This window comes from Ursus arctos, chromosome X (assembly GCF_023065955.2).
Source record: "Ursus arctos isolate Adak ecotype North America chromosome X, UrsArc2.0, whole genome shotgun sequence".
NCBI lineage: Eukaryota > Metazoa > Chordata > Mammalia > Carnivora > Ursidae > Ursus > Ursus arctos.
In genome coordinates, this window is record NC_079873.1 from 10,130,690 (window position 1) to 10,145,204 (window position 14,515).

The window sequence follows — 14,515 nt, forward strand, 5'->3', positions numbered from 1 at the left end:
GGTCGGTGGAAGTAGCTGCAGAGCCCCCAGAAGCCAGCGGAAGGGAGGAACGGTCGGTCTGCATGTCCCCCCCCCCCCCGTCTGGGGAGGAGAGGCCCCAATGTTCAGTGCCCGTGCTCGCCACACGGCGTCGGGCCAGCTCTGTGACAACGTGTGCTTCTGTGGTCTACTCACATAAAGCCTTTGAGACAGTTCAGTGCTAAGAAAAGGGCAAATGACGGAACTTGGAGAACAGACAGAAGTATGTTTGCAGCTTGTGTAGCAAGTACAATGTGCAGTGTGGAAGATGGCTAAGTACAATTCCATCAGTGGGGTAATGTCCTCGTCACCTTGTGAAAAATTCCCTAGTGGAAGTGAAAACATCCTAGATGTCCCTTAAGGGAAAACCTTGAGTTTTACATTTCTGTAAAATGTGTAAGCTTTCCTTTTAGTATCATGACACCGTGGACACCAGTGGCTTGTGGGGCAGTGAAGTAGAAAAGTGGACCTGTGTACTGTCTGTGGATTCTGAGAAGCCACCACTCGACTGGCAACCAGAAAGGGGTGACATGAATGAAAAGTGAAAGAACACGGGTATAGTATGGGCAGAGCAGAAAGAAATCCACTCTCTCTCTGCATACATGGAAAACGTGGGCACCAGTGAAGCATCTAGGAAACGAAAGAGGACAGTAACAGAACTGTGCATTTTCTTTGGGTCCCTTTGGGTGCGCTAACATAGATTAGCACTGACGTAGTGCTGACACACATCTGCTCGGTGGCGCCTCGTGCCCAGGGTGCTAATGATGTCATCCCGTTGCTCTTGTGTTCCTGAACCTCGTGTGCCATCACCTACTACCAGATCTAAGCTTTGCTGGCTCTTTACCTTCCTTAAGTACCAGCCCCTGGTTTTTCCCTTTACACCGGTCCTGGTTCCATCCTGTCCACGTGCCCGGTGTCGCTTTTCTCCACACCTTCGCAGCCCACATGCTCTTCCAGTGCGGCTCACATCTGACGTCCCATCCATCCCCATGCTTGTCAGTGGACTCGCTTCAAGCTCCTTCAGAGATGCAGTCACACACACAATTTGGTACCGGCCTACAGTAACATACTCACATAGGGCTTGTGTTACTTGTTTCCGCCTCACCCTCACGAGCCTAGAGGAAAGGATCATGGTTTGCAAGGCACCCTACAGCTTCCTGCTGCAAACCCGCCGCTGCTCCTGGCAGCTCGCGCCGCAGCCCCTGCATGCTGTTTACTGAGGGCAGAGCGAATGGTGTACGGGAAGTGCACGTTGGGCTCTCTGCAGCGAGCACGGCTGACACCACTCCTAGATTTCTAGCGGAGTATCTTTCTGCTCCCAAAGCTCTGGCGCCTAGTTTGAGGTGATTTGAGTTCTAGAAAATGGGTTAATAGTAGACTCTCAATAGGGGAAATAGGACTAAAACAGTAGTGGCAGCTCTGTGAGCAACACTTAAAAAATTCGATTAAACTTTCACAATCTTGGACAAACATCTTTATTTAAGAAGTCAAATAAATAGATGGGGTAAAAAAATTATGGTAGCAACTTCACACAAGGGTATGAGACCAAACTTAGAACTACTTGCTCAAGTTATTAACGATGGAACAAAATTAAGTGCTCACAGCACAGAAAATATCTGGTTGTAGTACTTGTTTTTAAATGGACATTTACTAGTTTACAGTAAGATCCCACTTGTTACAGACCACTCCCCACCCCCTTGGTGTACAGCCTAAAAAAGCTAAGAATGCAAATGTTAATGTAATAGAAACTTTTCTTTGTTTACAACTCCAGAATTACAACTTTCTACTAGTATAACTATGAACAGGTTCACTTACTTTAGTTTACTATCGGAGGGAAAGGCAATCAATATAAGAACATAACCTGTCACTTTGGTCCCAGCCTCGCGTTTTACAAACATGGATCCAGGATTCTCGATTTATAGCAGAATCACTTTTAGAGGCAGGCCTGTGGCATTTGGTACTGCAAAAGCTGTTTGCTTCGGCTCCTTGGGGAGTGCTACGTATACCGCCTATATGGTTTTATAACAGTAGCTCTAGATGTACATGCTATCAACTTCATTCCCTCCTGCAGAAACTTTTAGTTTTAAATCTACCAAAATCTTGACAGTGACATTTGGTTTTGAATTGTGACATCAAGATCAAGCTACCTGAATGAGTAAAGTCAAAAGCTCATTCTTAACTTTTAGAATAAAGATATTTTCAAGGTTATAAAGAGTTTATAAATAACACTGTTCACGAGCAAATATTGATCTGTTGATAATCATAAGAAACTGAATGTACTGTTTTGAAATAATACAAGGAATTTCATTAGGTTTAGATAAATTTAGACTACAAGTAAAACTTTTCCAGGCTATTTAGTCAAGTTACTTACAACATACACATTCCTGAGAATACCCCATTGTAGTGACATTGTTTATTTCCAATTTTTTCCGCATTCAACTTAAAAGGTGTTTCTTCCCAAGAAACTGAACTTTTCTGTCAAATGCGCTTGATCGAATAGGAGAATTGGGTTCATAAAATGGATTCATTGCAAACTAGGAAAGAAGAAGGTATTAGTAAGCTTGTCAAAGTACAAAGGTTGACAAATCATAGATTTCTAGAAGGATGTTATTTTAAAGTTCTAAATTAAATCATCAAAGACATCTAAAACAAAAGTCTGAAGACCACATTTTTAAGTTTCAACAAAAATGTTCCATTGTTAAATAGTAATGCCCCCTTGAGGAGATTTTTGTCTTAGTGTTTCAGTTTTGAGAAGTACCTGTGGCAAAACTAAAGGTGGTAGAGTAAGTGTTGTCTGTGGAAGCGAAATGAACTTTCAGGATTCACCCTGTGAGTGAAATACTAATCTATTCACATTAATTATAAATGTATGGATTAATCTGTAAGGCCCTTTGGCTACATAAAACTAAAAGTCCACCATACGCTCATAGTTAAAAAAAAGCTATACCACGTTGCTGCTATATTAAATTACCCTTATGTAGTAATTTTTGTTAACAATCAGGTTTTTAATACCGTCCTCTAACACAAGGCTAAGTGATCAGGTTCTTAAATAGTGTAATGAGCGTATCATAATATACGTGAGAAAACTGTCGATGGAATCACTAACAAGGAAAAGGAGTAAACCAGTTTTTCTAGCTTAATTTACTTGATGTCTGTCTTTTTAAGAGCTAAATATTTTTATTTGCTAATTCTGACTAGGAATATTAACTGTTCTGATATGCAAAAAATCTTGTCTAAATACAGAACATTTCAAATGACTAAGAACATACTGTTAGCACTGCAGTTTAATCACAGACATCCTGCTACTATTTTATTTTTTCTGACTATCAAGAAATGTGAGTGGCACCATTCTCCTTGAGCGACTATTTGGTAAACTTCCTGACACTTTATGATCTATAATCATTGCACTGTAACTTACTTGTAAAGTAGATGGAGAACATTTTAGATTAAAATTGTGAAGCAATTTCCCTTATGTAGCCTCTTTCCTTCTCTTTTTAGGGTTCCCTAATACAATCAACTATATGTGCCAAAAGGGGGAAACTGAAATCAGTTTAAAAACAATTACCACGAGTTCTGTCCTAAATACATGTTAGCCTGGCGGTGAAGACTTGCCTGACAAGGGAGTTCCCCGGGATCGTTCTGACGGGGAGAGCTAGTCTGAGATGAAAACTACAGTACAAGGGAGTTACCGCAACAGGCCAATTTCTTGTCAAAGCCGGAATCCCTTTTTATAATCAGATTTAAAAAGTTACGGAACATACCATACCTTTATGTATAAGTCATAGACATCAGTAAAGAAGTTCTTTATTCCATCTTCTTGCCTTATGTCATGAAGCATAATAAATCTCATATGTGAAAGAATTAAGGTATAATCTTAATAGAAATGAAAAATGAAAAGTAGGTGATACGATATCCTTTAAATGAGTCACATGCATTATATTTTGTGATGGAAAAGCTGAATATGTAAACTGGTTTTGAAGTTAGGTAACTTTATCTTAAAGAGGACATAATCTTTTGAAGTTAGAAAGTCACTACCAAATAAATTAAAATCAACCTAATGGTTCAGATTAACCTTAGTTTTATTTAAGACTTGGTTTTAAAATTATCTGTTAAACAAAAACATTAAATGATTTTTCCCCTTAAAAAAATAAATAAATAAAAGTAGCCTGGTAAACGGCAATTTTTACCTGACACTTTGAAGTCCACAGACTCCGAGTCTGGCATCTGTGTCCCATGTTCTAGCCTGTTACCCCCACCTTCAGTTAGAGATCTTTATTTAAAAGATAAGGATATGACCTGCAGTAACAAACGCCGAAACAAACCACTCATTGAACTTGTCCACAGTTTTCAAGTACATGTTGTTGGACAGCCACATGTTCTCATCTACGAGGTCCAGAGCGGCATGAGCTATGAACTGGTTCAGATGACGGTGATCATCCTAGATGACAATGTGAGTAGCACCAGATTAACGCTTCCAGACAGCATCATGAACACCGACATTTCATTCTGGAAATTCTATACACAGTCTTCTTGGGGGTGGGGGACGTCTGCTTTTACTTCATTTATTACTGTCATGGGACTTAGGAAAGATCTTAAGTGTTTTCACATCATATTCTTTTCAATTTGCTATCTAAAACTCAACAGTTAGAACAGCCAATTACTTAAATGAAATGTGTTCAAGAAACTATATAGGTTATTTTTTAAGTTTTGCAAGAAGGAAGTTACCAAATTCAGTAACCACTTAAGCGTGTGAAGAAAGAACAGTAGGTTAAAAAAAAAAAAAAAAAGATTCTGCTTTAAAGACACTCCTATCTTTTTAGAGGAAGACATGAAAAAATACGTAAGTGGTCATGGCTAACGGACAGCACTTCACGTAGGCTAGAGAGCTAAGGAGGTGGCAAAGAAGAGCTACACAGAGGTGATGTTGGCATGGGTCTCAGGGTCAGCAGGGGAAAAGGGCAGGGAAGGCCTTGGAGTACAGTGACACTTGGTGAGCAGTGGAGACAGCTGAGGAGGTGGCACTCTTAGAAGGCTTGGCATAGGCCTCTTTCAGGTGAATGGAGCTTACATGACGGGGATGTAGGCGTGGCAGGAGGCCATGCTCAGCCCCAGCTGTGAGCAGTCACCTGTCTCAACAGCAGGAGACAGTCCTGTTAGAGCTGAGTCCTTTTCGTGGGCTTAACTGGAGGTGGGGCTGTCCTACCATAATATGGAGAGGGAATTCACAACCTGGAACAGTCCTACTCCTGTGGAATTCTTTATTTCAAAATAAACTTTTCAAAGAACACTTCCGTTACGGGTTGAACTGAATTCTTCTGTTGACATCCTAACCACCCCCCACCCCGCCCAGTACCTCAGAATGTGGCCTTATTTGGAAAGAGGGTCATTGCAGCTGTCGTTAGCATGCTAGAGTAGGATGGCCCCTAATCCAGTATCACGGGTGTATTTATAAAAGAGGGGAATTTAGAGACAGACAGACACATAGCGAGAATGCCATGTGAAGACGAGTTCTGCTGCCACAAGCCAGGGAGGTACCAGAAGCTGGGAGAGAGACCTGGAACAGATCTTCCCCTAGCACCTTCACAGGGGGCCTGGCCCTGCTGACACATTGTTCTTGGGACTTCTGGCCTCCAGACCGGTGAGACAATGAGCTGCTTTTACTCTAAGCCACCTGGTTTGTGGTGCTCTGTTATGACAGCCCTGGCAAAGGAAACGTAATATGATCTTGCTGCAGAGGCTGTTTCTCTGATGGGGCTGGAGGAAGGCTGCCAGTTGCCTTGGAATCCCCTGTACAGCTCAAGCATGTTTACTCCACTCACATCACCATGACGAAGCTAATTTAATCCCTAGAGAAATCGATGTGTTTTGTGTCTGGTTTACAGCAGTGTTTTCCATCACTTTACATGGATGATCAGTCATGAGATTAGAAGAAAAATGTAGAAATGCTTTAAGGTGAGTGGTAGCAGGAGAAAGAACTAAGATCAAGTCATGCCACAAAGTGTTTTTATATGCACAGTTTTGCCTACCACAAGTCCACAGAAACTGTAAGTAGCCCTATACCACAAAGCTGCCGCTGCTACAGAGATGCCCCAGTACAAAGTTTTAATGAGCAGTGTGCTCATAGGAAAGTGAGAAAATAATGTAGCAACAACCACCTGATAATACCTTAACCACATTTCTATCTTATTTTTGTGGCAAGATTTAAATAGTTGAAAAGCATCACACACTGGACATTATGCGTTACAATTAATTTCAAAAATCAATTCTTGTCTTAAGGGACATTAAAGCTTATTTTGGAGTTCGGAGAAACACAGCATAACTTTTTATTAGCAACATGGACCAGTATAAAAAGATGGAAGGGTCCCAGGTATTCTCATCTCAAAACTCTATACGTTTACTCTAAATGGCATGTTCTTGAACCAAGCTTGTTTTTCTGGAACCATTACTGGCAACAAGGAAGTTGGGTGGTGTCACTGGGGAGAAGAGCAAGCGGGCACCGCCCAGCTAGTAAGTGGTGCAGAAGGTCACTGAACACTGCTGTAGTCTCAGGGGCAGCAGGACAGGGAAGCAAGAGTCTCTTTTAACCTTCCTAGGTGTAAATGGCCCTACCGTGTATGTCCTGATGAAAAATGTAATTCCCTCGGACAGAATGGGCTCTTATGGCATTTTCAGTCAGTAACAAGTGTTCTCCCGGTCCCACAATAGGTGGACTATGTTTCTATGTGCTCAGGGAGCAGCTTTTCAGAATGGGTGACACGGTGAACTACATATCAGAGAAGAGACCCAGAGCATCCTGCTAGTAAGTACCAAGTGTGTGCTGAATCAGAGGCTGAGTCAACAACTCAGATGATGTTTCCTGGCTGGCTTTGATCAACCTGTGGCACTGCAGAGCAAGCCTCATTTAATTGCGGTGGATTCCAGTTACCTCATCTGTCCCAATCTCTTCCAGCTCTAAAATCATGCCACACCATTATCATTACAACAGCATAACAATTCTTACAGAAATTTTTAAGGTTCCATACGCACTTTGGATTCTGCTTTTCCAGCTGGCAAAAATTCCATTTCAAAAACTGGATTATCATGGTGGCCCACAATTACAAAGTAGAAGCTTCCAGACATTGTCTTCAATATGTAGCTCCTAATTAAATGAAAATAACACATATTTTTAGTACTCCATACTGAAAATGAAAAATGGTTAACAAGAAGTCTAGAATTCAATTTTTTACTTAAACCTGACATTGTAGAAAAGGAGACCACCAAGCTTGTCATGTTTTCCAGTATATTGCCATAGACAAATGGCTTTGGGACTATACAAATTATGTCTGTGTTATGTCCTGTAGAATCCAGTACTTTATTTTCACAGGGAAACTAGAAGACCTCTAATACAAAAGTCATAAAAACAATATTCTCATGACCTGAAATTTTGGAACATTCAGAGTAAGCTGGGCCAAACTTGGACTGGACCAGTTAGCATTATTAGCACTAACACTGGGAAAAATTAAGAAAGGGTGCCGATTTTGTCTTCTTTCTACCTGAACAATGTATTCTAAGTCTCTGCAAATGCAAGACCCTATGGTATGCCTCCTTAAACAACATTCATAAGAAAGGAAGACATGGGGCGCCTGGCTGGCTCAGTCAGTGGTGTGTGTGATTGTGAGTTCAGCTCCGCGTTGGATGTAGAGATTACTTAAAAAAATAAAATCTTAAAAAAAAAAAAATTCTAGAAAAGATGGAAGAAACCATAATCCAAAAAGAAAGACATTTGACGCATTAAGCATTTGAGGCATTAAGAAGTCTTAGAACTGGTATTCATAGGTTTGCTAAGGAAATGAAAGTGTGGGGGAGGGTTGGTGGAGGGGGGATCAGGGATTCTGTGGCTTTTAGCACAAGCAAAATCTGGATGGATGGACGGACAGACGGGTGGGAGGATTTCTGTTTGTATTTATGTACTTTTAGCACAGGGTCTTTGGAATCAGACAAAGCTAGGTTCAGGTCTAGCTCTGCCACTTACTAGTAAAGTGACCACAGGCATGGTCCTTAAACTCCCCATGTCAGTTTCCTCCTCGGTGAAATTGAGGCAACCATCAGAGATCCCTTATAGTGACCTTGAGGATTATACAACCTAATGCATGTGGAGCACCAGGCACAGTATCTGGCTCAGAGGAGGTGCTCAGGACAGGTTCTGTAGAACCACACGGAGGAGCATACACACATGCAGATGTGCTGACTCTTTAGGCCTCCACATGGGGCTGCCACCTGGTTAACTGAGGGTATACTGTCTCAGGGAATGTACAGTAAGATATGTCAGAACCCAGGGCTCATCAAGCCTCACTGGGACTTCTGCTGAATCACACTGAACGTCAGAAAATCTGAAATTGTTTCCTAATGAATACAACCTTTGTTGTTAAGGAAATCAAGGCACAGCTGGCGCTTTGAACTTTGGAATTGGAAGGCCCATGACTGGAAGAAAAGGCAAATAGGACGTTCTTTTGGCATGATGAGGTAAATAGAATTTAAAATGTTATTCGGGGCAGGTTTTGGCACACTGCAGCCTGCAGGCCAAATCTGGCCTTGTCCATCCTTTTATCGTTGCCGAAGGCTGCCTTTGCCCGACAACAAAATGAGAGTTGAGCAGGTGCGACAGAGATGGTCTAATTCTTTACAGGAAAAGTCTTAGGGGAAGATGGGGGAAAGGCCCAAATAGTAAAACTGGATAACAAGACAGGCAGGGATGATATGAAAGCTCTGCAAAACTAGAAGAATTAGCAACAATTCTCAAGATGGAAAGAAATTCTCAAGGGGCAGGGGGATGGGAACTTTAAATTTGAACAAAGGCGACAAGGATGTCATTAATTGGAATAGGAGTTTGCAGCTGGAGTTTGCCAAGGGAAGGGTTTAATTTTTTCAGCACAAACATTTAAGAAGCAGCAGAAAACAATACACATCTAAGGAAGATGACCCTTATTCCTGAGCCTGCATAGTGTCAGTACAGGGTGAGGATACACAGAAAGGGACCCAAGGAAACACCACATAAATGTTAGGTCATAGACTCTACAGCTGGACAGAACTTGAACTGCCAATAATTTGATTTCACAGCAGCTGAAGGAGTAATGCAACTATTCGATTCTACAGACAAAACTGGAAGATGAAGTGGAAGAAATGGAAATCTTGGGAGAATACAACCACATGGTCCCAGTCGTTTCATACCAGCCAAGGTGGTAGGCAAAGATGAGACACACTGTAGAATTCTGTGCCGATACACTCAACTTTCCGTGGGGAGGGAAAGGTTCTATATCTGCGCTGTCCAATGTGGTAGCCACTGTGTCTGCGGGACTGAATTTTTAACTTTATTTTAGTTAAATTTAAATAGCCACATATGGTTAGTGGCTCCTGTACTGGACAGTACTGTATTGGACACTGGCTACTGTGTTGGCTCTGTAACAATTATTTGAAACTGTTAAAATTCTGCAACCTCTTCTCCATTCCCTCCATCCACAAAGCAAGTGTTACTTAGTACTCCAGTCTGATACAAATGAAGCAACTGCCAGTGATTGTGTGAGCTTGAGGGGGTGTGTGTCTGCTCAATATCCCCATCACCTAAAGCAGGGGCCCTTCAAGCATCTCCTGGGAAGAGTAGGTCTCCAGGTGTGGAGGAGATGGCTACCTGGAACTTGGCAGTGGATTAAACTGGGGAACTGAGGGAGAGGGAAGAATCAAGGATGTTTTCAAATGCCTGACTGGGGTGACAGGCAGAATATCAAGATGAGTCTATTCACCAAGAAAGGAAATAAGGGGAAAAAGAGGGATGAAATGAACACGTCAGTTTTGAACCAGTGGTGGTAGCCAGAATTGCCCTGTCCACATCCTGATCTCGAAAACCTGTGAATGTTAATTTCCTGGCCTAGGGGAATTAAAGCTGCAGATGGAACTGAGGTTGCTCCCCAGCTGACCTTACAACAAGGAGAGGAGCCTGGACCAGCCAGGTGGGCCCAATATAATTACAAAGGTCTTTAAAAGTGGAAGAGGCCCAAAAGAAAGGTCAGAAGGAAGTGCAACGACAGAAGGAAGGGGGGGGGTGGTGGTCATGGAGATGCAACACTGCCAGTGCTGAAGAGGGAAGAAAGGGCCAGAAGCTGAGGCAGGCCAACGGCCTCTAGAAGTTGGAAACCACAAAGAAGCCGATTCTTCCTGACAGCTTCCAGAAGGGAACCGAGTCCTGCTGGTACCTGGATTTCAGCCCAGTGAGACCCGTGGCGGACGTCTATATCGCAGACGTGTAAGGTAATACATTTACGTTGTTTAAACCACTCAGCTTTGTTATAGCAGCAGACAACACACATGTCAGAGCGAAAAAGCTGCAGGAATGAGAAAAAAGGAAATACTCAAAGTGCCCACAGAAGGTAGGTGCATTCTGTAAGGAGACTGAGGACAAAAGGAGTTCACACACCACGAGACAAGAGTTTCAAAGCACTGTAGAAGGTCAGAGGGAGGGGAAGGCGGGGGGCGGGCAGTGGTGCGTCAGGGGGAAGCTTCCTGGGGGTAACATAAGTGTTTTTCTTACCCAGCATGCCTCCCTAACGCTTACCACAGAGCCCAGTACAGAATAAGTGCTCCACGCTTGGGGAATGGAACTGCGAGGAGGGGAGCAATAGCTGGGACAGTGTCAGGTGAAGCTGGAACACAGGAATGAGAGGCACGCTGGGATTAACTAGCCTCAACACAGAAAAGAACCTTCTGAAGGTTCTAGTGCTGAGGCCCTCAGTCTCAGACGCCTGACTGATGAAGTCTGTGATCAAATGATTAACAGCACCTTTGCGAGAAGCTGAAGATTAGGCATTTGTGAAGCCTCTCTCCATGACACGAGACTGGAGTTGTTGACTGAATGGAGGGCAGCCAGGACTCTCACCTGGGATGAAAACAGCAGCTGTCCCTGATTGATGGCTAGGTGACTTGAGCTGCCTGAGAGAGCTAGCGAGCCACAAGTAAAGAAATCGACGTGTTGATCCAGGAGCTCTGGACTACCTTGAACTGAAAGAGGGCACTAACTAGTAATGAAAACAAAAATGAGACCACATACCTGTGAGGCTGGCATGAGAAGGGCAAAAGTGCAAAATGAATGGAAATGTGTGAAATAAGTTAAAAACAAAAGCCGTCTTAGACTACAATCAGGAAAAGGGGGAGAAAGGTCACCTGGTACATAGGATGCAGATCTGCTAAACTTCCATTTTCTCAAAGAGAATGATTTTCTAATAGCAAATGTGACAAAAAGGCGGGCTGTGAACCTCAAGACAGGTATATTTTTAAAAAAAAACAGACATCTCAATAAATACAGGTCTTTAGGTCTTAGCAAATTTTTATATCTTTGATTTTAAAAATGTGATTGTGTACTAATCAGTGACATGGGAAATCTCAGGACCAAAAGAGTCAAACCAGGCTTATCTTCTGTAATTGGGTACTTCTGGAATAGATTAAAACACCAAGAGAAACACGTACTAAATGCCTGTCTCTAGTCAGAGGACCTGCTAGGAGCTTTTATTTTACATTAACTTCGTTAATGTGAATCCCCATACAAAAATAACGTGATTTCTCACTCAAAGTACTGGTTATATGAGAACAAGTCCTGCCAAACTTACATGTTCTGTTTTGGAAGAGCAATCCAAGAGACGGCAAATCATTTTATGAAGTAACCTGAGAACAAACTGGAGACGAGTCCGTGGTACTGTCAGAGCTACAACAGGGCGGGGTGGTGGTGGTGGTGGTGGTGGTTGTGCAGGCAGTGAGGGACCACTCCTACCTGACCTGAATGTCAATGCCCAAAGAACTTAAAAGTTTTTCTACAAGTCAGTTGACAGCATGGGGTCTCTAGGGAACCATTGAGCGTGACCTTAACCTAGTCCAGCTCAACATTTTGAATGCTTAAGTGAGGGCCAATTTATCACATTCAAGGATAACATGCTTGGGCAGTTAATAAGCTGGAAGGCAATACTAAGGATTCGAACACCTCTCCACGTTAAGAGAATTTAAGTGAAATGTACAAGACAGAATTCAAGAGAATGCAAAAAAAAAAAATGTACAATAGGAGAGAAACCTAGGTTAAGAGCAGTTCATCTACAAGGACCCAAAAGTTTACATTTATTGCAAGCTCAATAAGGGGCAGTAGTCTGATACAGTAATCCAAAATCTAATGCTAATTCTAGGTGGCATTAAGACAATGTCCTTTTAACTACATCTCCAGGGAATATACTCACTTATGAGAATGCCATTTTAAAGGGATCAATAACTGAACTGTGTGTTGTAAGGAATGCTCTGGAAAGATGAGCTACTGAAGGAACGGAGGATGTTTAAAGTGGGGAAGACTTTTCTGGGGGTGGGGAGTGACATACAGCAGGATCGTCCCTTCAAGTATAATGTATGCTCTCTAATGGAAATTTGACTAGGGATGGCAAATGGGTTATCGCTGGTGAGCCAGTTCTAATTAGCCGGTAGCAACTGCCAGGGCCTGGTGCTGATAAAGATTGAGACAAGAAAGATCTGTAGCAGGAAAGATGGCTGTGATCGAAGGGCAGTACCTACGTGTGTACCAAGTATTTAACTCTGGACTAGACAGACTTATTCCGAACAGCCCAGAGAACAAGCTTAGGGCTGCTCCTCTGAGGTTACATGGAAACTTATTTGAGACAATGTCACCAAGCACTTTGTTACAAACTATCAGGCTGCCTGTGAATTTTCCAACTCCAAATGACAACAGTACGGCCGTTTAAAAGACCCCCGAATTAGCTGAATGGCCTAGTGAAAGGCAAAACGAAGCAAAGGTCCTGAGGTGGCCGACGCTCGCAGGCTGAAACGCGATGTGCGTTGGCCGAGTGGCCTGGGATGAGATCAGCCGAACGGGGACTGGCCAGGTCCGATCCGGCTGCCCCCGGGCGGGCCGGAGAGACTGGGCCAAAACCCGTGTCACGCGGGGCCCGGAACGTCCCCTAAAGCTCCCGTCCCCTACTCACTCCATCTCCTACCTGCCGGGAGAAGCCGACAACGAAAACAGCCAGTCACCTCCCTCCGCAGACCTGCGCTTGGCAGCCTCTGTCAGAACTCCCCGAGAGATCCTCGCGAGAATCCGTGGTTGCGATCTCGTGAGAGGTGGGAGGAGCTTCTGGGCGGAGGACTGCGCAGCCTAGCGCATGCGCCGTAGTACTCCGACCAGGGCGGTTCGGTTTGGCGGGCCTCGGGGAAGGGCGGGATCAACGCTGAACCCGGAGAATTCTGGGTCGTACTTCGTTTTCTTCTGTTGCCTCACTACCGGTCCCCGCCCTCCAGCCGCGTGGGAAAGTCGCATGTGGACCATGCCCCCGCCTACCCATCAGAACCGCTGAGAAAGGAAGTGCGAGTCGTTTAGAGTTCCTAGTTCAGAGTGAGAGGCAGTGTTCAGCTCCTTTGTTCTTCCCGACTGGCCCAGAGGCAGAGACTGGGTTCTGAAGGCCGGGATTCCCCCTTGTCCTGAGCCTGCAGCTCCGGCTGGGTGTTAACTTGGGCCAAGGCAGGACTGGCTGGGGGAAGTCGGGGGCAGGGGAAGCTGACAGCTGATGGCTCAGGTAGATACACCGGCCCCTCCTCAGGGACGGACAGAAACGTAACCTCGTTTGTTTTCGTTATAGCTTCTTTTCCCCTGCTCAGCCTCTTAGGGTTTCCCTGGAGGCCACTGGTCTGTTTTCAGAAATTCATGGTCCATCTGCCTGCCAGGTAACCCGTAACCATTTTTTCTTCCAGTCCACTATGCCCCCCAAATCTGACGTGTTGAGTCAAGATGAACTGCGAAAAAAGCTATACCAGACGTTTAAGGATCGGGGTATACTGGACACGCTCAAGGTACCCGTTTTAGCCATATCTTTTACATAACTTCTATACGTTAACTTGTAACAGGCAGTCCACATTTAAATACATACAGGTCTTGGCTTTTAAAAACAGAATGACATAGATTGTATTGGTAAGTAACATTTTTATGTTTCTGTATAACTCTTTGTAATGGAACACAGGAAGTCTTGAAAATGGTTGAGGGTTTGGTCTTAAAAGAGCATATTCAAATAATAGGTTTATTGGACTGATGTTAAGGTAGTAGTGGGTAACTTTATAAAGTAAACACATTCAAGTAAAGTTGGACTTGGTTTATAAATCTGGCTTGCAAGTCCTGAATTAATAAGTGGTTTTGTAATAGTACTCACTTTTGAATGAAGAAAATTGACACGATATAGAAAACATTAGGTGTACTACTTACTGTAGAATAATTTGGGGAATGCGAAATTTCTTTCTTAAAACGTATTGAAATGTATAAATATTTGGGCACCAAGTATTAGTACATATTATATGAACAGCAAGGAGTAGGATTAGCTCAAATGTTTTCATTACTGTATACATTTCTAAAGTACATTTTATATTTAAAATGTTAAATTAAGGGGGCACCTGGGTGGCTCAGTCCCTTGAGCCTCCAGCTCTTGGTTTCAGC

At 43.4% G+C, this 14,515-nt stretch overlaps 2 protein-coding genes and 1 long non-coding RNA gene across 15 annotated transcripts in view; 2 read left to right on the forward strand and 1 right to left on the reverse strand.

The window, feature by feature from the left end:
- Window positions 1-1,479: 1,479 nt before the first annotated feature.
- On the reverse strand, window positions 1,480-13,149 carry TRAPPC2 (trafficking protein particle complex subunit 2). The gene is made up of 5 exons (XM_057310157.1): window positions 13,032-13,149; window positions 7,045-7,156; window positions 4,308-4,456; window positions 3,785-3,866; window positions 1,480-2,552 (listed from the first exon to the last, which is right to left on the reverse strand). Exons 2-5 carry the CDS (start codon window positions 7,135-7,137, stop codon window positions 2,454-2,456), a joined length of 423 nt encoding a protein of 140 aa, XP_057166140.1. The 5' UTR covers window positions 7,138-7,156; window positions 13,032-13,149; the 3' UTR covers window positions 1,480-2,453.
- LOC130543351 (uncharacterized) lies at window positions 4,450-12,861 on the forward strand. The gene is made up of 3 exons (XR_008958660.1): window positions 4,450-6,817; window positions 8,428-8,520; window positions 9,115-12,861. It is a non-coding gene; the product is annotated as an uncharacterized LOC130543351 (long non-coding RNA).
- A 100-nt stretch (window positions 13,150-13,249) lies between the features above and the next one.
- The window catches only part of OFD1 (OFD1 centriole and centriolar satellite protein), a 56,094-nt gene continuing 54,828 nt past the window's right edge, over window positions 13,250-14,515 (forward strand). For 5 of the 13 annotated variants that reach the window (XR_008958652.1, XM_057310098.1, XM_057310116.1 and 2 more), the window contains exons 1-2: window positions 13,251-13,607; window positions 13,783-13,881. Coding sequence is in view for 12 of the 13 variants with exons in the window: in XM_057310098.1 (XP_057166081.1) it covers window positions 13,599-13,607; window positions 13,783-13,881 (108 nt within the window). In the remaining variant the exon portion in view is untranslated. Of the gene's footprint in view, window positions 13,608-13,782; window positions 13,882-14,515 lie in introns of all 13 variants that reach the window. The other 8 variants (XM_057310117.1, XM_048213208.2, XM_057310101.1 and 5 more) reach the window with 7 other exon arrangements.